Source organism: Apodemus sylvaticus, chromosome 3 (assembly GCF_947179515.1).
Source record: "Apodemus sylvaticus chromosome 3, mApoSyl1.1, whole genome shotgun sequence".
Lineage (NCBI taxonomy): Eukaryota > Metazoa > Chordata > Mammalia > Rodentia > Muridae > Apodemus > Apodemus sylvaticus.
Window position 1 is genome coordinate 32,349,589 of NC_067474.1, and position 21,649 is coordinate 32,371,237.

The following is a 21,649-nucleotide window of genomic DNA, read 5'->3' on the forward strand; positions in this document are numbered from 1 at the left end:
CTGAAATAATAGAGCATAAGAAAAGCAGCTGAACAGAAGAAGTATTCAAATTAATGTAATTCAAATGTAAGAAATTTGGCTCATAATTGCAGAACAGCTCATCACTGCAAGATAATTTTCTTTGAAAATAGTTTGGTTTTCATAAAATATATTCTGATTACTGTTTCCTTTCCTCCTAAATGGGAGACAGCAAGGAGACAAGGCCATCTAGACACAAGACTGACACATATATGAACTCACAGGACTGTGAAAACAGGGCCTGCACAGGTCTAAGCCAGACAGAGGTTCAATGATGAAAGGAAAAATAGATGCAAGCTCCCATCCTCTGACCTGAAAGCTATCTCCACCTGTAAACCAGTCACAAAGGAAGAAATAACTTTCTCCTTTGAAGTCTCAACACAAACCATATTCCAGGTAATTTAAGGTGGCAGGAAATTCAAACAGCCAGCACACGACATCTGCCTCAGGAACACAGAGCAGTGAGTTGGTCCATGCATAGTGCTGTTCCTCTAGCTTCCCGTTTTTCATTCAGTCCTGGGCCTGGTCGGGTGAAATAATGCTGCCATACATACAGCATGATCTTTCTACCCTAATTGAGCCAATCATAAAATCCCTAAGTGGAAAAAAAAAGCCTAATCAGAAAACTTCATTGTGACTCTCTCTCCCTTCTCGATGGTGAACACTAACCACCATCATTATGCTTACTTGATTTGCATTCATGTTTTTCTGTATAGTAAAGATAAGGATAGAAGTTTATTAATTTTGCATAAATATTTAGTTATCAAGAATGCTATTTTCTCATTGAGTTGACTACAATATTATATAAACTTTACTGAGTTTTACATATGTAAGTTTTCAGATTTAGTTTACCATGTAGTCAAGTTTATTATCACCTATGCATACACAGCATGTAATTTCAGTGCTCATTTAGCTTTATAATAAGTCTTGAAATTACAGACAAAAATCTATTCTTCCTTTCCCAGGGTTTCTTTTAGTTTTGTAAAGCACACTCATTTCCACTCGGGCTTTAGAGAAATCTACTTCATTATTTTTATAGTTGTTTCCAGTATAGAATCATCTGTGTTTTCTAAGTAAAAAGTATGGCAAATCTTATAGACCCTTTAATTTTTCCTATATTCTTTGTTTACATTTCAAATGATTTCCCCTTTCCTGGTTCCCCCCTCCCCATAAGTCCCATCAGACCTCTTTCCTCTGTCCATTCCCCAATCAATCCCCTTCCACTTCTCTGTCCTGGAAATCCGCTACAATGCTGCATCAAGCCTTTCCCAGAACCAGGGCCCTCTCCTTCCTTCTTCTTGGGAATGATTTGATATGTGAGTTGTGTCTTGGTTATTCAGAGCTTCTGGGCTAATATCCACTTATCAGTGACTGCATTCCATGTGTGTTCTTTTGTGAATGAGTTACCTCACTTACGGTGATATTTTCTAGATCCAACCATTTGCCTAAGAATTTCATGAATTCATTGTTTTAATTGCTTAGTAGTATTCCATTGTGTAAATATACCACATTTTCTGTATCCATTTCTCCATTGAGGGACATCTGGGTTCTTTCCAGCTTCTGTCTATTATAAATAAGTGTTCATAGCTCCTGCTATGAACATAGTGGAGCATGTGCCCTTATTGCATGCCAGGGAATCCTTTGGGTATATGCCTAGGAGTGGTATAGCAAGGTCCTCCAGAAGTGTGCCCAGTTTTCTGTGGAACCGCCAGACTGATTTCCAGAGTGGTTGTATCAGCTTGCAATCCCACCAGCAGTGGCGGAGTGTTCCTCTTTCTCCACATCCTTGCCAACACGTGCTGTTTCCTGAGTTTTTAATCTTAGCCATTCTGACTGGTGTGAGGTGAAATTTCAGGGTTGTTTTGATTTGCATTTCCCTAATGACTAATGATGTTGAACAATTCTTATGGTGCTTCTCAGCCATCTGAAGCTCTTCAGGTGAAAATTCTTTGTTTAGCTCTGTACCCCATTTTTAATAGGGTTATTTGGTCCTCTGGGGTCTAACTTCTTACGTTTTTTTATATATATTAGATATTAGCCCTCTGTCAGATGTAGGGTTGGTAAAGATCTTTTCCCAATTTGTTGGTTGCTGTTTTGACCCTTAATCTACAAAAGTGGATAAGAAACCAGGAGACCAATAAAATTATTGTTTGACAACACAGTGATACAAAAACAGACTTTATCCTTCAAAACACGAGGAAAGTGTATTTTCCAAACACTTTCAAAACTTTAAAGGAATTTTTTCATCTGTTCTGCTAGGAGTATATGTTCGGTAAAATATAATTGTTTTCTTTTTCCCTTGCATTTGCAATGAAACACTGAATATATTTTAAACACATGTATTCACATAAAATAAATAATATTAATGTGTTTTAAGAAAGCTTAACTCTGAAACTTCCCTGTTTTATAAATCCTTTTGCTTTGCTTTTCTTATTCTTACTAGGTAGTTTCCTTTCACTCTTTCCAATCATGTATCCCCTTTTTATGCTAATGTAGCTGTTATTGTAGAGCTACCTTGGTAGGTTATAAGACTGAAACAAGATTTGGTTTCAATATATTCAATAGAATACAAAGTGGAAATAAAGCAAAATGGAAAATATAAGGATATTAGAAGTGTGAAAACTGATTGATGGGTTTTCAAGATTCATTTCACATGTACAGCAGGAGGCTAGGCAGCCTCCTAGCATTTAGAGCCTTTATGATTAATGTGATTTCCTACTAATAACTTTTAAAATCCATCTCCTTCCATTTACTTCTTGTTAATTCAACTCTCACTATTTTAGCATTTGTCTAGTCCTTAAATTGTTTACCATCTTCTACTTATTGGAATGTGAGACTTTGGCTATAAGTTATATCCAGATTATTTTCCTCTAAATTTCCTGTTCAGTTCCTTCAAGTCCTTGATCCAATGTCGGTAGATAGTGACACGTCACAATCAATCATTATTTCTCTATGTTTTTTGTATTTATCCTATAATGCTAATTATGATGGAAAACACTTATATTTTGTCCGTATAAACCTTTGCTTAACTATAGGCGCAGGATTTATTTTATATGCTGCTATACACAGAGAATTGGCTGAAACATGGTAGGAAAGTAATAAATTGTAAATGAGTATGCATAGAATTGACACACAAAAAATCTTTCTCAGCATTTGAGTTAATATAAAAAGTAAAGCAATGATCTAAGTTTCATCTAGAACAGACCCACATTTGGAAATATATTTTATGAGATTATGTCAGAAAGAAAAAGAAGACATGATGACACACTAGAAAAAAAGAATCAAAAGATAAAAAGGAATAAAGAGACAGAAAAATGAGAAAGAAAATAAGAAAGGAAGAAGATAGAAAGAAACAGAAACAAGGAAGGAAACAGTGAAGCCAAGAAACAACAACAACAACAAAAACAAAACCAAGGAACTACCAGACTGATTTCCAGAGTAGTTGTACCAATTTGCAACCCCACCAGCAGTGGAGGAGTGTTCCTCTTTCTCCACATCCTTGCCAACCTCTGCTGTCTCCTGAATTTTTAATCTTAGTCATTCTGACTGGTGTAAGGTGAAATCTCAGGGTTGTTTTGATTTGCATTTCCCAAATGACTAATGAAGTTGAGCATTTTTTAAGATGCTTCTCCGCCATCCGAAGTTCTTCAAGTGAAAATTCTTTGTTTAACTCTGTACTCCATTTTTTAAAAAGGGTTATTTGGTTTTATGGAGTCTAACTTCTTGAGTTCTTTATAAATATTGCATACCAGCCCTCTATCTGATATAGGGTTGGTGAAGATCTTTTCCCAATTTGTTGGTTGACAATTTGCCCTTTTGATGATGGCCTCCTCCGAAAACTCGGCATCTCACTTCCAGAAGATCCTGCTATACCATTCCTGGGCATATACCTAGAAGATTCCCCAGCATGTAATAAGGATACATATTCCACTATGTTCATAACAGCCCTATTTATAATTGCCAGAAGCTGTAAAGAACCCAGGTATCCCTCAACAGAAGAGTGGATGCAAAAAATGTGGTATATACACACAATGGAGTACTATTCAGCCATTAGAAACAATGAATTCATGAAATTCTTAGGCAAATGGATGGAGCTGGAGAATATCATACTAAGTGAGGTAACCCAGACTCAAAAGATGAATCATGGTATGCACTCACTAATAAGTGGATATTAACCTAGAAAACTGGAATACCAAAAATATAATCCACACATCAAATGAGGTACAAGAAGAATGTAGGGGTGGTCCCTTGTTCTGGAAAGACTCAGTGAAGCAGTATAGGGCAAAACCAGAACAGGGAAATGGGAAGGGTTGGGTGGGAAAACAGGGGGAGGGAAGGGGGCTGATGGGACTTTCGGGGAGTGGGGGTCTAGAAAAGGGGAAATCATTTGAAATGTAAATAAAAAATATATCAAATAAAAAAAATAAAGTAAAATTAAAAAAAAAACAAAACAAAAGAAAGAAGAAGCAAGGGAAGATTGGAATGAGACCATTTTCTACCACATTGGGCAATGAAGGGGAATCAAGTAGAATAGGATATACACTTGAACAACCTAGAACTCAAGTTTGTATCTGAAAATATTTGAAGATGAAAACATTAAAAATGAGAATACTTTCCAAAAATCTATGTAAGACAAAAGGTTTATTTTGAATAAGTAAAGAAATGGAAAAAAAGAATTTTAACCCTAAAACTAAACATTGGCCATAAGAAATAGTAATTTCCAATAGGAAAAAAAAAAAAAGAATGATTATAGAAGCAGACTGAAGACATTGCTATAATATTGAATCAATTTCCAAGATGACTTAAAATGTTTTCTGTGATTTCTCAACATGTTTATTTTCAACATAAATGATTTTATTTTATCTTTTGTGGAAAATACTAACAGACTAAAAATACTTTAGTTTTATTTCACAATCTCCAGAATAGTTTGTAATTGAAACAATTTTGATACTCTTGGGTAAGAGTATGGAAAATATCATAGAAACAAAGGGAGTTAAATAAGCTTAAAGCTATTTTGAAAACTCAATAAAATAAAATACTATCTAAATACCCATTGATCTATCTACTTGCATATATTGTCTTTCCTTAGCAACAAAAATGCATCCATTTCATGAGTCTCAAAAACAAGAGTAAATGAAATAGAATTCAAATTCCCAGCTTCTCACCCCCTTTAGGTTACGTCCCTACTTCCATGTATCCACTGTCAGACACTGGCAAGTTAAATGGGCAGGTTGTAAGTTTGTTAACAAACAAACAAACAAAAAAAAGAAAAACAGATTTTTGAACAGTTATGCTGTCAAATTTCTCAGAAATGCAACAAAAAGATTTAGAGAAAAATACTATGATTTCAATGTTACAAGACAGGAAATTAAAAAAAATAAAAGATAATTCTTATACCAATGCATATCATCAGATTACGATAATTTTTACATTTATACTTTACACAACATATAAATGCATTACTTAAACTTAGTTATTTGGCTTAAAGTATTTTTCTTTGACAATTACCAATAAAACATCAATCAAGTCTCAATGTGAAAATGCATTCTAAAATTTGAGACTAGTATTTACAATGCCTGAAATGTGCATGACGATGAGGATGGTATGCTTCTGCATTTAAGCAAATTTCACTGTAGCTGACAGAATGGGTAATCATAAAGACTTGAAGAAGACTTTGAAATTACATGCAAATGCAGAAGCACCATAGCAGATGCATTCCATGAAGGGACAGTGCTCAGAGCATTGGAAAAGGCTTCAAAGAAAAAGCTCAAATGATTGAAATTCACTGGGACAAAAGAGAATTAAAAATCCAGGCAGAGGTACAGATTTATGAAATAAGATGATGGGTTTAGAGAATTTGGGGAAATTGATCATTCATACAGTGTAGGTTGCAGCTTGCAGTTGATAGAAATAGATTCAGAAGGCCATAGAGACTGTAGTATGAATGAATCACTAATCAGATAAGTTATTTCAACTTTAAATCTTTAACACACAGAAATAAATGTAAAGGCTTACAATTGATAATAAACTATGAAGTTGTGTTATTAAAACCTGTATCAGACATTCAAAGTCATCTAAAATAGTCCAATTATTACACATGCTCATAGTCAAATGATTAAGATTAGGCAAGATGATCATGAAATTGATGCTAAGACCAAATCATCTTCAATGATCTCTGAACAGTGAATAGTAATCACAAGTAGTGACAGCTATTTATATAGTCACCATCAATAGCTACATGTCTCTATGCAAGTTCATATCCATATTCATGTTTGTATATGTTTCTGTTAATATTTGCATCTGTATATCCTTGATAGATCCTCCTAGTTGAAGGCCTCTGTCATCTAAAAAAGATTTCACAAATCCGGTTCTTTAGTTGGTCCTTCCTGTTTTTTTCTTCTTATGTAATATATATAAGGCTAATGAACTAGCATATGACATTTTGCTATCAGAAAGTCTGTGATCTAGCTATGGTAGAGGCAGACAAGAAAGACATGCCAATGAAAGTGTATATCAGAACATGCAGAAGGAAGTGCAGATAGTGATATTTGACTTGGAGTCTCAGAAAACTCATGCTGTTGCAAATGACACTGGAGTTGACTATGAAGATTAACACATGCCACAAGTTCAAAAGTAAAACCTACTCAAGGTAGGAGGGCATGATGAATGAGCAAATGCCACAGACCGAAGATAAGGAAAGTGGCAGCTACAAGAAATCCAGAGGATAAGAGGAGTTTTAAGTGTGTAGGGAGAAGAAGATGCAGAATAAATAGGTACCGTTCTATTTTCAGTTCCTATTAGAATATGTGCATTTTAGTCTATAAACAACTATCATATTGGATCCTAGCCCTCTGTCAGTTGGTGAAAAAAGTTCCGTTCAGGAACTTTTCCCCTGTGCCCATGTCCTCAAGGGTCTTCCCCAGTTTCTTTTCTATTAGTTTCAGTGTGTCTGGTTTTACGTGGAGGTCCTTGATCCACTTGGAGTGGAGTTTAGTCCAAGGAGACAAGGATGGATCAATTCACATTCTTCTGCATGCTGACCTCCAATTGAAGCAGTACCATTTGTTGAAAAGGCTATCTTTTTTCCACTGGATGTTTTCCGCTCCTTTGTCTAAGATCAAGTGACCATAGGTGTGTGGGTTCATTTCTGGGTCTTCAGTCCTATTCCATTGATCTATCTGCCTGTCACTGTACCAATACCATGCAGTTTTTAACACTATTGCTCTGTAGTATTGCTTGAGGTGTGGGATACTAATTCCCTCAGAAGTTCTTTTACTGTTGAGAACAGTTTTAGCTATCCTGGGTTTTTTGTTATTCCAGATGAATTTGAGAATTGCTTTTACTAACTCTATGAAGAACTGAGTTGGTATTTTGATGGGGGTTGCGTTGAATCTGTAGAATGCTTTTGGCAAGATGGCCATTTTTACTATATTAATCCTTCCAATCCATGAGCATGGAAGATTTTTCCATTTTCTGAGGTCTTCTTCAATTCCCTTCTTTTGAGACCTGAAGTTCTTGTCACATAGATCTTTCACTTGTTTGATGAGAGTCACACCAAGATACTTCATATTGTTAGTGGCTATTGTGAAGGGTGTCATTTCCCTTACTTCTTTCTCATCCTGCTTATCCTTTGAGTATAGGAAGGCAACTGATTTGCTTGAGTTTATTTTATAACCAGCCCCTTTGCTGAAGTTGTTTATTAGTTGTAAGAGTTCTTTGGTAGATAAGATGCTTAAAAATTGAGATATCACCCACTCCTACTTCCCTGTCCTACACTGGAGCAATGAGCCTTCAGAGGTCCAAGTGTCTCTTCTCTCATTGATGTCCAACAAGGCCATCCTCTGCTACATTGCAGTTGGAGTCATGGGTCCCTCCATGTGTACTCTTTGGTTGGTGGTTTAATCCCTGGGAACTCTGGGGGTACTAGACGGTTCATATTGTTGTTCCTCCTATAGGGCTGCAAACCCCTTCAGCTCCTGGGGTCCTTTCTCTAGCTCCTCCATTTATGATCCTGTTTCGGGTCCATTGTTTTGAACTTTATATGAAGTAATAAATAGAAAACACTCACTACTGTTATCTGTATTTGCTGATGAATCAAGAAAATTGTCATACTTTAGGGTGAATCAAATTTTTATTTCTCATCATCAACAATCATTCATCAAGTATCATGTAATTTTATCCTAAAATCTATTGTTAAAATTTCTTTTTATTTTAATTACCTAATTTCAAGAGCTTAAGACAAACATTACTTTTGAACTCTATAAAATCCCAGTAGAGACTAAAATTTAAATATTTAGACCCAATAAACTGCTACTGTAAATATTTTGATATAGTATTTATGAAATTATAATCTTTCCTTAACAGTAATACCCCAAACATTTCTTTCATCACACTTCTTAATTTACTATAATTAAAATTATGAACATCATACATAGTTATAATGTTGTGGGCTATCCTACAATTTAAAGTATTTGTTATTGAATGAGAATTCAGAGAATTATGAAATTCACACTTACATTTATTGATGACTAGAATTATAATATTTATGTCAAAACATAATTTTGGTCTTTTAGTGGTCTTAAATTATATTACCTTTCAGCTTAGCATCCATTTCTGCTCACAAATAATGTGTGATCAGAAAGAAATTGTAGTAAACATTTGTCTGTTTATACATCAATCACCATATCAAATCAAAAATGTAAACTATCTCTTTAATGAATGCCATATATATCAGTGTCTATCTCTACATCTATAAAATGCAATAATTAAATTCTTTTAAAAATTTAAGGTCTATTACAGAGATTTGGAGTACACAGAATCTCAACATTTTCCAAACCACAGATTGCATTTCAAAATGAAATAGAGGAAAGCATCCCAGAAGCTTTTTTAAAAGCTGTTATTAAGCTAGCTTGTGTTCTTATACTGCTATAATGCAATCCTTCACAACTTTGTCTCATCTCCACTGCTAGATACCATCTCTGTCTAATGTCATGATTCTAAAGGAAGAGCCAGGGATCTCTTTAGCCTGGACTCTCTGGGGATGCTGAACAATTTTAACACGGCACTAGTTTGTCCTAGTTACACTGCTGTTTATGTTTTAAGAATGATTGTACTAGAATTTCACATTAGAAAGTAGAAAGTTGAGTAACAAGCTAGTAGTTTTGGCTATAAATATAAGCAGGATGTTAAAGTTTTTGAAATCTAAACCCTTCACATGGCCTCTGGGGACACTGACTAGGCTCCTCGGAGATTGTCCAGATGTGACAGATGCCTGAATCCCACTGAGCTGATCTTTATCCTGGAGGAAATCCAGAATGTTCTGGCCAAAATAAGGTGAACAAATACATTTAGTCATTCATTATATACTACTTCAAGTCCAGAAGCAGTAATGAATCTTTTGCCTTGTTTATTTATATTTTATATTTATGTGACAACACCCATTATAAAATGCCACAGGGCAGATGTATCCTGAAAATTAAACAAAATTCAAAGAGCTTGAAGTCATTTTTAATTAACATATCAATTACGAAAAGCTTCTCCAAACAGATGTCTTTTGCTTTGTCCTGAGTCTTTGAATGAGCTGTCAGTTCAAGAGCAAAAATAAAATGAAATTGTTCAATATACTAAGGGCTTTGAATGGTTTGCAGGAAGGCTCTGGTTGTTACTTCCTTCCCCTCTCTGTGTATGTGTGTGTGTGCGTGTGTGTGTGTGTGTGTGTGTGTGTGTGTGTGTGTGTTTGTGTGTGTGTGTCTGTGTGTGTGTGCCTGTAAAGTATCAAAATTTGTCTCTGAGAGCCTCTTCCAGAGTCTGACAAATACAGAGGCAGATGTTCTCAGCCAACAACTGGACTATTTACAGGGTTCCTGATAGAGGAGTTGAAGAAGGAACTGGAGGAGCTGAGGGGTTTACAGCCTCATGGAGGCAGCAAGAGTGTCAACAGGCCAGGCCCTCCAGAACTCCCAGGGACTGGACCAACCAAAGAGTCCACACGGAGGGAGGGAACCATCACTCAGGCTGCTATGTAGCAGAGGATGGCCTTGTTGGACATCAGTAGGAGGAATGGTCCTTGGGCCTGAGGGGGATTGATGCCCCAGCGTAGGGAAAGGAAGTCTACCATGACATTTTCCCCTTTTATGTAGGATTAAGCATTCTCACTTGGGCCTTACTTCTTGTTTAACTTCTCTGTGATTGTGGGGTATATATTGGGTATTCTGGACTTTACGGATAATATGTATTTATTAGTGAAGTACATATAATGTATGTCCTTTGGGGGTTGGGTTAGCTCACTCAGGATGCTATTTTCTAGTTCCATCCATTTGCCTGAAAAATCCATAATGTACTTGTTTTTAAAAGCTGAAGATTATGCAAATGAACCACACTTTTTGGATCCATTCTTAGGTTGAGGAACATCTGAGTTGTTTCCAGCTTCTAGCTATTAAAAATAAGGCTGCTATGAACATAGTGAAGCATGTGTCTTTGTAGGATATTGGAGCATCTTTTGAATATATGCCCAGTAGCAATATAGCTGGGTCTTTAGGTAGAACTATTTCAAGTTTTCTGAGAAGCCACCAGACTGATTTCCAGAGTGATTATACAAGTTTGTCATCCCACCAACAGTGGAGGTGTGTTCCACTTTCTCCACATCCTTGACAACCAGTGCTATCCCTTAATTTTTTCCTCTTAGCTATTTTGATTGCTGTAATATAGAATCCCAGGCTTGTTTTGATTTGCATTCCCTGATGATTAAGGATATCGAACATTAATTTAAGAGCTTCTTGACCATTTGAAATTCTTCTATTGAGAATTCTGTTTAGGTCTATCTACCATTTTATAATTTGTTGCTTTGGGGTTCTTGAAGTCTAATTTACTGAGTTCTTTATATATTTTTTAATATTATCTCTCTATCCAACATAGGATTAGTGTAGATCTTTTCCCAATCTGTAGGTTGCCATTGTCCTATCAACAGTGTTTCTTGCCTTAAAAAAAAAGCTTTTCAGTTTCAAGAGATCTCATTTATCAATATTTGATCTCAAAGCCTGAGCTACTAGTGTTCTGCTCAGGAAGTTTTCTTACTGTGCTAATGCATTCAAGGCTATTTCCCACTCTATCTTCTATGAGATTCACTAAATCCAGTTTTATGCAGAAGCCCTTGATTCACATGACATGAGCTTTGTGTGAGGTGATAAATATTTAATTTGCATTCTTCCTCATGCAGATTACCACTTAGAACCATTTGTTGTACATGCTTCCTTTTTTCCTGTATGGTACTCTTTGTCAAACATCAAGTGCAAGAGGTGCACAGGTTCATTTCTGGGTCTTGTATTCTATTCTATTGATCTACCATTCTGTCTTTGTACCAATATCATGCAGGATTTATCACTATTGCTTTGTACTACATAAAGCTTGAGGTCAGGGATGGTGATTCCCCTGTAAGTTCTTTTATTGTTGAGAATTGTATCCCTATTCTGGCTTTTTGTTTGTTCTTTTTTTTTTTCAATGGAACAGGATTGAAGATCCAGAAATGAACCCACACACCTATGGCCACTTGATCCTCGTCAAAGAGGCTGAAAACATCCAATGGAAAAAAGATAGCCTTTCAACAAATGGTGCTGGTTCAACTGGAGGTCAGCATGCAGAAGAATGCGAATTGATCCATCCTTGTCTCCTTGTACTAAGCTCAAATCCAAATGGATCAAGGACCTCTACATAAAGCCAGACACTCTGAAGCTAATAGAAAAGAAACTGGGGAAGACCCTTGAGGACATCCGTACAGGGAGAAAGTTTCTGAACAGAACACCAATAGCGTATGCTCTAAGAGCAAGAATTGACAAATGGGACCTCATAAGGTTACAGAGTTTCTGTAAGGCAAAGGACACCATCAAGAGGACAGATCGGCAACCAACAAATTGGGAAAAAATCTTCACCAACCCTACATCAGATAGAGGGCTAATACCCAATATATATAAAGAACTCAAGAAGTTAGACTCCAGAAAACCGAACAACCCTATTAAAAATGGGGTACAGAGTTAAACAAAGAATTCTCACCTGAAGAACTTCGGATGGCAGACAAGCATCTTAAAAAATGCTCAACCTCATTAGTCATTAGGGAATTGCAAATCAAAACAACCCTAAGAGTTCATCTTACACCAGTCAGAATGGCTAAGATTAAAAATTCAGGAGATAGCAGGTGTTTGGAGAGGGTGTGGAGAAAGAGGAACACTCCTCCACTGCTGGTGGGGTTGCAAATTAGTACAACCACTCTGGAAATCAGTCTGGCGGTTCCTCTGAAAACTGGGCACCTCACTTCCAGAAGATCCTGCTATACCACTCCTGGGCATATATCCATAGGATTCCCCACCATGTAATAAGGATACATTCTCTACTATGTTCATAGCAGCCCTATTTATAATTGCCAGATGCTGGAAAGAACCCAGGTATCCCTCAACAGTGGATGCAAAAAAATGTGGTATATCTACACAATGGAGTACTATTCAGCCATTAGAAACAATGAATTCATGAAATTCTTAGGCAAATGGATGGAGCTAGAGAACATCATACTAAGTGAGGTAACCCAGACTCAAAAGGTGAATCATGGTATGCACTCACTAATTAGTGGTTATTAACCTAGAAAACTGGAATACCCAAAACATAATCCACACATCAAATGAGATGTCACTGTACCAATAACATGCAGTTTTTAACACTATTGCTCTGTAGTATTGCTTGAGGTCAGGGATACTGATTCCCCCAGATTTTCTTTTGTTGCTGAGAATAGTTTTAGCTATCCTGGGTTTTTTGTTGTTCCAGATGAATTTGATAATTGCTCTTTCTAACTCTGTGAAGAATTGAGTTGGGATTTTGATGGGTATTGCATTGAATCTGTATAGTGCTTTAGGCAAAATGGCCATTTTAACTATATTGATTCTACCGATCCATGAGCATGGGAGGTTTTCCCATTTTTTGAGGTCTTCTTCCATTTCCTTCTTCAGAGTCTTGAAGTTCTTGTCATACAGATCTTTCACATGTTTGGTAAGAGTCACCCCAAGATACTTTATACTGTTTGTGGCTATTGTGAAGGGGGTCATTTCCCTAATTTCTTTCTCAGCCTGCTTATCCTTTGGGTATAGGAAGGCCACTGATTTGCTGGAGTTGATTTTATAACCTGCCACTTTGCTGAAGTTGTTTATCAGCTGTAGGAGCTCTCTAGTGGAGTTCTTTGGGTCACTTAGGTAGACGATCATGTCGTCTGCAAATAATGATAGTTTGACTTCTTCCTTTCCAATTTGTATCCCTTTGACCTCCTTATGTTGTTGAATTGCACGAACTAGTACCTCAAGTACAATATTGAAAAGATAAGGAGAAAGGGGGCAGCCTTGTCTGGTCCCTGATTTCAGTGGGATTGCAGATCCTACTACAAGAGCCTGTACTCAACACAACTGGAGAATCTGGAGGAATGGACAATTTCCTTGACAGATACCAAATACCAAAATTAAATCAGGACCAACTAGACCATCTAAACAGTCCCATAATGCCTAAAGAAATAGAAGGAGTCATAGAAAGTCTTCCAATCAAAAAAAGCACAGGACCAGATGGCTTCAGTGCAGAATTCTACCAGACCTTCAAAGAAGAGTAACAATACTCTTCAAACTATTCCACAAAATGGAAATAGAAGGAACACTACCCAATTCCTTCTACGAAGCCACAATTATGCTGATACCAAAGCCACAAAAAGATCCAACAAAGAAAGAGAACTTCAGACCAATTTCCCTTATGAACATCGATGCAAAAATACTCAATAAAATTCTTGCCAACCGAATCCAAGAACACATCAAAACGATCATCCACCATGATCAAGTAGGCTTTATCCCAGGAATGCAGGGTTGGTTCAATATACGGAAATCCATCAATACAATCCACTACATAAACAAACTCAAAGAACAAAACCACATGGTCATTTCATTGGATGCTGAAAAAGCATTTGACAAAATTCAGCATTCTTTCATGCTTAAAGTCTTGGAGAGAACAGGAATTCAAGGCCCATACCTAAACATAGTAAAAGCAATATACAGCAAACCAGTAGCCAGCATCAAACTAAATGGAGAGAATCTTTTTTTTTTTAATGACGCACATTTAATCATTTTTAAATATCATTTTTTGAGAAAATGTTAACTTTTTCAAATGAAGCACATTATGTATCCCAAATAGTGGCAATTACAATGACATTTAAAAGTATTATTTCTCACTTAGAATGTCCAGTTCAGACTATTTTAAAATACATACAACTGAGTTGCTCTAGAAGCACAAATATACTTGGAATGCATACTAATATTAGCTGATGTTACAATCAAGAGTTTTCATCGATCTACAAAATAGACAAAAAATAATTAATATAAATCTGGGATATATACAAGATGACAGAAAAGAACATTTGCTAATTCTGTTGAAGTACCATAAATCTCCTATTTGAGACACATTTCTATGGACTGGTTTGCAGGGTGGAACAGGGAAGCATGGACACAATTATTCATGTATCAGGCACGTTGCAAAGGGAAAGCAGTTAATCTATCTAAACATGATCAGGCCCTCTGTTACTGTGTCTCTGCATTGAGGACCAAATGGTTGCCAGTGTCAGAGCAGAAAACAAGTACTATGAGCGTCTTAGTGGACTAATGCATCATCTCTTACGAAGCAAGCCTGCACACACAATGAATCCTGAATGCAAGCAAGGCTTTAGACCTTAGGAATAACTTATAAAAATACAGAGGATGCATTTCAGGGTGCAATGGAACAATCAACACAGGAAAACTGTAAGAAAATAAAGCCATATTTAGAATAAAAAGACAGATGGAAAAAACTTATGTTGGCCAGAACACATGAAAAGGTATTTCTAAAATTAAAATATACATTTTTTTTCATATGAAGTTTAGAATTGCTCTTTCCATGTCTGTGAAGAACTGTGTTGGAATTTTGATGGAGATTGCATTGAATCTGTAGACTTTGTTTGGTAAGATGGACATTTTTACTATGTTAATCCTACTGATCCATGAACACCAGAGATCTTTGAATCTTCTGAAATCTTCTTTGATTTCTTTCTTCAGAAGCTTGAAATTTTTGTAATATAGGCTTTTCTCTTGCTTGGTTAGAGTTACCCCAAGATATTTTAAATATTCTATACTATTTGTGGCTATTGTGAAAGATGTTTTTTTCCATATTACTTTATCAGCTCTTTTATCATTTGTGTAAACAAGTGCTAATGATTCTTTTGACTTAATTTTGTTATCATCCATTTTGCTGAATGGGCTTAACAGCTGTAGGAGTTCTTTGGTAGAATTTTTAGGTCACTGTTGTATACTATCATATTATTTATGAATAGTGATACACTGACTTCTTTCTTTATAATTTGTATCCCCTTAATTTCCTTTTCTTGTCTAATTCCTGGAGCTATAATTACAAGAATTATATGGAAATGATAGTTATAGAGTATACAGTCTTGTCTTGTCCCTAATTTTAGTGGGATTGCTTCAAGTTTCTCTCCATTTAATTTGATGTTGACTATTGGCTTTCTGTCCATTACTTGTATTATGTTTAGGTATGTGCCTTGTATTTCTGATCTCTTCAAGTCTTTTAACATGAAGGGATGTTGAATTTTTGTCATAGATATTTTCAGCATCTAATAAAATTATCACATGATTCTTACATTTCAGTTTGTTTATATGTTGGATTATGTTTTTGAATTTTCCTATTTTGAACCATTCCTGCATTCCTGTAATGAAGCATACTTAATCATGATGAATGATCTTGTTGATGTGTTGGATTCAGTTTACAAGGATTTTATTGTATATTTTTGTGTCAGTGTTCATAAGCAAAGTCGGTCTGAAATTCTCTCTTTGTTGGATACTTGTGTTGTTTAGGTATAAGTGTAACTGTGGCCTCAGAATACATTAGGCAGTATTCCTTTTTGCTTCTACTTTGTGGAATAGTTTGAAGAATATTTGTGTTAGCTTTTCTCTGAAAATCTCATAGAATTCTTCACTAAAACCATCTGATCCTAAGCTTTGTTGGTGGTGTTGATGGTGGTGGTAGTGGTGGTGGTGGTTTCGTTGGTTGTTTGGTTGGATAGTTTTGGTATTTGTCAGTTTTTTCATTTTGTTTTTGGTTTAGAGCTTTTAATGACTGCTTCTATTTCCTTAGGTATTATGAGACTGTTTATATAGTTACCTCACATTGATTTTACTTTAGTATGTGGTATCTATCTGGAACCTCATCCATTTTATTTAAATTTTGAAGTTTTGTCTAGTATAGGCTTTTTAGTAAGACCTGATGTATTTTCTTAATTTTTAAAAATTTCTTCAGTTTCTGTTCTTATATCACACTTTTCATTTCTGACTTTCTAATTTTGAATAATGTCTCTGAACCTTTAGTTAGTTTGGTTAAGAATTCCTCTCTCTTGCTGATATTCTCAAAGAACCAGCTTTTAGTTTTGTTGATTCTTTGTATTGTTCCCTTTGTTTCTACTTGGTTTATTTCAGCCCTGACCTTGACTATTTCCTATCATCCACTCTGCTTGGATAGATTAAATTCTTTTTGCTATAGAAATTTCAAGTGTGCCATTAAGTTACTAGTATAAGATCTCTCCAATTTGTGAAGCACTTATTGCTATAAATTTTCCTTTTGGCACTACTTTCATTGTGCCCCATGTTTGGGTGTTTTTTGCCTCTATTTTCATAAAAATTTTTTACACAAGTTAAAATCTCTAAAAACCACTTGAAGTTTACCAACTCATAGATTTAGAAGCATAAACCTGGAAGAGGAAAAAGAAATAAATAAAACTAAAAGCATGTGCATGCAAATCAAAATTAAACTATTGAAAAGCTAAGCTTAAAGTTGGCCCCAGTGCTGGACAAAGAATTATAGTTAACTAATAACTATTGAAAGAGAAAATTACTGTGTCCCAGTCATGAGTCTCCCATGAGTTATGCAATACAAAATGATCAGCCTCAAACCATGAATTCACAACAATACTCAAGCATACTCAGAGATCTTTATTTATATATTTATACATATATAATTATATATGAAACAAAACCAAGCAAGTAAAAAGTGATTATCAACTTCAGAGTGAGTGGAGATGGAAAATGGTGTTGATATGAGAGGCAGCATAGGAGGGTTTGTAGATGAAAAAAAAGTAGGGAGAGTGTTGTAACTATATTTTCGATAAAATTTTGGAACATTATTTTTAAATCTGAAAATCTATCACAGTAGATTATTTTGTGGATATCAACAAGTTAATTAATACTAATAATTAAATTCCAGTTCAAAAACTAAAATGAGATAATTGATAAAATAAGGACAGAGAAGAGCAAAGTAGGATGATTGACTTGACCAATCAGGAAACAGTTATAGGAAAGTTAAGGTAGCACAGTCATCAACATGCATGTATAAAGAAATACATCAAGCAAATACAACAGAATTCTGAGGCTTGTTTGTTTGATCATTTGATTTATAACAATGTGGCAGCGAACTCTGTAGAAACACAATGACTTCTCAATCACAGTAGGATAATTATTAAGAAAGACTGTCACAGGCTGGAGAGATGGCTCAACCATTAAAGGCTAGGTTAACAACCAAAAACATAAGAATGACCTTTACATGAAACCACAAACAATTGTCTATAGCTAATTTCAGATCAATTGACAGGTAAAAATATAAGGCAATTCAGGTTACACCTTGGAACGCTGACTTGGAGGGAACAGGTAAATTCACAGAATGGTCTTCAGTGTGCTAACTCAGAAAGACATTTGGCTATATATGAACATCCAATTATATCATTTTATTAAGAAAAATACTTTTACGTCTGCAGAAACATACATATCAACACAAAGTGTATCAAACTTATAAATGTGTGCTACTTAGGGATATGATTTGTTCATTATATTTTGACTGTGTTATAATAGAGTAAATAAAATGATACTAGCATTTGCAAAGTACCAGAATAGATGCTTGAAGGAATGGAGAACCTAAGCAGCTTGATAAGTGTCATAAAAAGCATAGTGACAAAGAGTTAAAAATGATCACATGATTATTAATACACTGCCATAGCAAATGGTTCTGTTTTATTTGTCTATGTTAAGCACAGATGTGGATGGCTTAGTGGACAAAATCCAGGCTTGTCTCAACCAAATTGGAAGATGGACTTGGCACATTTTTCTACTACTCAGCATTCACAAATAATCTATCTGCATAACAATAATTAATGAACAATAAAAATTCTGTGGCAAAAGGGACCTAGTTCAAACCTGACCCTGAAAATACATGAAATATTTTAATTAGAGATGTCTACTTCTAAATCCCTCTCTGTAAAAATTTCCATCCTAAAATTTTGATTTACAATATTGTCTTTAACTGTCCTTCAAATGTCTGCTCTTCCTAAGAGATTAGACACTCCATTTTGCCTGCAAAAGTGGGAATCATAATCCAGATTGCTTTCCCAGATAGCTACTCAGTCATTTCAAGTCTTTCCTATCCAATCTGGGGGAAAGTTATGTATTTTCTATAGTAAAAAAACATGCCTTATCTTCCATTTATATAATACTTATGGGTTCAATAATATATTCTTATATGATACATTATTATACATTATTATATAGCTATATTGTTGTGGTTCTTTTTCCTAAGATTTACCTATGGTGCTCAGGATACTACTAACTCAAAATTGAAGCTCTACTCCTAAATAAGGAGAGTCTTCCACACATCTCTTGTGAAATATTGTTTCCTATACTGGGCTATGTCACAGTCGTAAAGAATATCATCTTCCCTCTCTTCTATATTTGCTTCTTTCTACTCTGTCATATAAAGCTGTACTTTTATCAGCAGAGGACAATTATACTCTAAAAATGTGCATTTGCTACTGGTACTAACAGTAATCATCAATGCTTGCAATTTCTTAGCTCACAATGCCACTCCTTTAAGCTAGCATTACGGCTTATTATTGAGAAGATATGAAGACAAAATATTTTCATCTTATCACATCATCTTGACTTAACCCAAAATCAACTGAATGTTTCACTTCAGTTTTCAGACCTGAGAGAAATTTGCAAAACGTAGTACATATTTTACATCCTTAAATGGATGAGAGAAACTTATATTCTCATCAAAATTTCATCTTGAAAGAGTTTATCCTATTTCTAACTCCAATGATAATGAAACATCAAAAGGTAGTGTCATATGGATTTCACTAAAACTTGTAAGAGAGAAGGAGGCTGTCATTTAGCACCATAGTATAAACAAGTCAACATTTAAAGAATCACTTTAGGCATTTTTAGTCCTCAAAGATCTTGCAGACCTATGCTATCAAAATAATTTCCTTCAATGTTACAGTTATGTAAGATAAGATCTGCCACATTTTGTATATAGTAGGTCTATGCACATAACCACAGGAATGTTTAGTCCACTTGAGTTCTCTTTGCTTTTCAAGAGTACCAATGCCTGTAATACAGATGGACTTTCCATAGGTCCCTTTGGACTGCTAATGACTTTTGTCAGTAGACCATGTGAGATACTTAATATTCTGGTATGCACTAAGCCTCTATGTCTTTACAAGCACATTAAAGTTACAATTTTATACAGATTAGCATACTGTGTGTGTGTGTGTGTGTGTGTGTGTGTGTGTGTGTGTAGGCATATATCTATCTGTGCATATTGTACCAATAGTTTGTTATTCACATAAAACATGCAATTTAAATCTAAAATCCACAAACAAAAATTAACTATACCTTTGAAGTATCTGCTTACAATTATAATACTTTTTTTAAAATGTAAAAATCTTCTATGTAAGGCTTCCTACAAACACAGTTTTGGTAAGACAGTTCATTGCAGATTTTGCAACCTAAATTGTCATCTATAAAATGTTACCATGGTAAAAGTGAATATGTTTATGTGTTCATTTATGGATGAATCATTACAAATATTTTCCTTTAAGCTTCTTATCCTGTTGTTTCCTAAAGAATATGCCACATTACAATCACTTTAGTGAGAAAGAAACAAGGTATTGGAGCATCAGAAGTAATTATTAGCATCTAGTTCCCATAAATAATGATGTTTATTTTAGAATAAACATTTTTCTTACTTCTGTCAGATGCCCAAAAGTTGGTTTTGCAGTTTGAATCATAAGTTCTTTGGTCACAGGATCCAGTGCTACAATAAAATGAGAGAAATAATAGCAACATCATCAAAAATAATGAAAATGTCAAAATCATTCATTCTTCCTTGTGCCAAAATAATGACAAAATAGGATTTTCTTTAATAAATAAATTGATTCATTTACTCATCCCAAATCACATGCACAGAAAGCCACATCTTTTCATAGAAGTGGCACATAATTGATTCAGTCTAGTTGTCACAGTGTGCACAGGCATAATCAAAATTAATATTCCTGACATAATTTAGAAGATTCATTTCCATGACCGAGTATGAAAATATTATTTGTTTTATTATTTTAAAGGATCTAAGTACTATTCAGCCATTAGAAACAATGAATTCATGAAATTCTTAGGCAAATGGATGGAGCTAGAGAACATCATACTAAGTGAGGTAACCCAGACTCAAAAGGTGACTCATGGTATGCACTCACTAATAAGTGGTTATTAACCTAGAAAACTGGAATACCCAAAACCTAATCCACACATCAAATGAGATACAAGAAGAAAGCAGGAGTGGTCCCTGGTTCTGGAAAGACTCAGTGAAACAGTATTTGGCAAAACCAGAACAGGGAACTTGGAAGGGGTGGGAGGGAGGACAGGGGAAGAGAAGGGGGCTTACAGGACTTTCGGGGAGTGTGGGGGGGGGGCTAGAAAAGGGGAAATCATTTGAAATGTAAATAAATTATATCGAATAAAAAAAATAAAAAAAAAAAAAAGGATCTCATGTTCCTAAGAGATACAGAGGTGATCCAAACTAAGAAATGACATACAATTTATCTTCTAAATGGGTGACTTTATGAGAGTAAAGCAAAGTTATTTATAATTATACTACAAATAAAATAGAATATGTTATGTGAAATTTAAAAAGAAGTGCGATTGCTGAGGTTTGGCAAAGTATAGATTCTAAACCATAAAAGAGGTTCAGGATGGCTAGCTTCTTTATGGGGTTCAGACATAGGACATTTTAAAGGTAGCAAAAAAAAAAAAACAAATGTTCTGAACTATTGATGGGCTAGATGCTACTTCTGTGTAACCTGATGATGCTTACACTCAATATTTTTAAAGAAAAAAGACAGCAAAGAATAAAGGCCTCAGAAATACACAATGGAAGTAAACTAATGCTCAGACTACATGGAATAGAAGGTGGGCAACAGCTAACATTGGTAACATGACTACTCACAGGGACCAAGGCTAGATATTTTTTTATGACTGCAATTTAGGCTGAGTCGTAGAGTGAGTTGTTGGCTAGGATAGAGAGTAAGACAATGTCTCAAAAGAAAACAAGGAAGAAAATATGCAGGCTTGGTAAGAAGAACATGCATGTGGTATGTATGTGGAGGGGGGCAGGTAGGAAGGAAACAAAGACAGCTGCACCTGTTCAATTCCATGGTAAGCCAAGTCCAAAACAGAAGCCAGGCAAGGGATGGGGAGTA

General features: G+C 35.2%; 1 protein-coding gene across 1 annotated transcript in view; it reads right to left on the bottom strand.

Annotated features, from left to right (window-relative positions):
• The window catches only part of Cnbd1 (cyclic nucleotide binding domain containing 1), a 347,578-nt gene that overhangs the window by 16,136 nt on the left and 309,793 nt on the right, over nt 1-21,649 (bottom strand). The window contains exon 11 of the mRNA XM_052175437.1: nt 20,144-20,211. Within this exon, the coding sequence (XP_052031397.1) occupies nt 20,144-20,211 (68 nt within the window). The remainder of the gene's footprint in view (nt 1-20,143; nt 20,212-21,649) is intronic.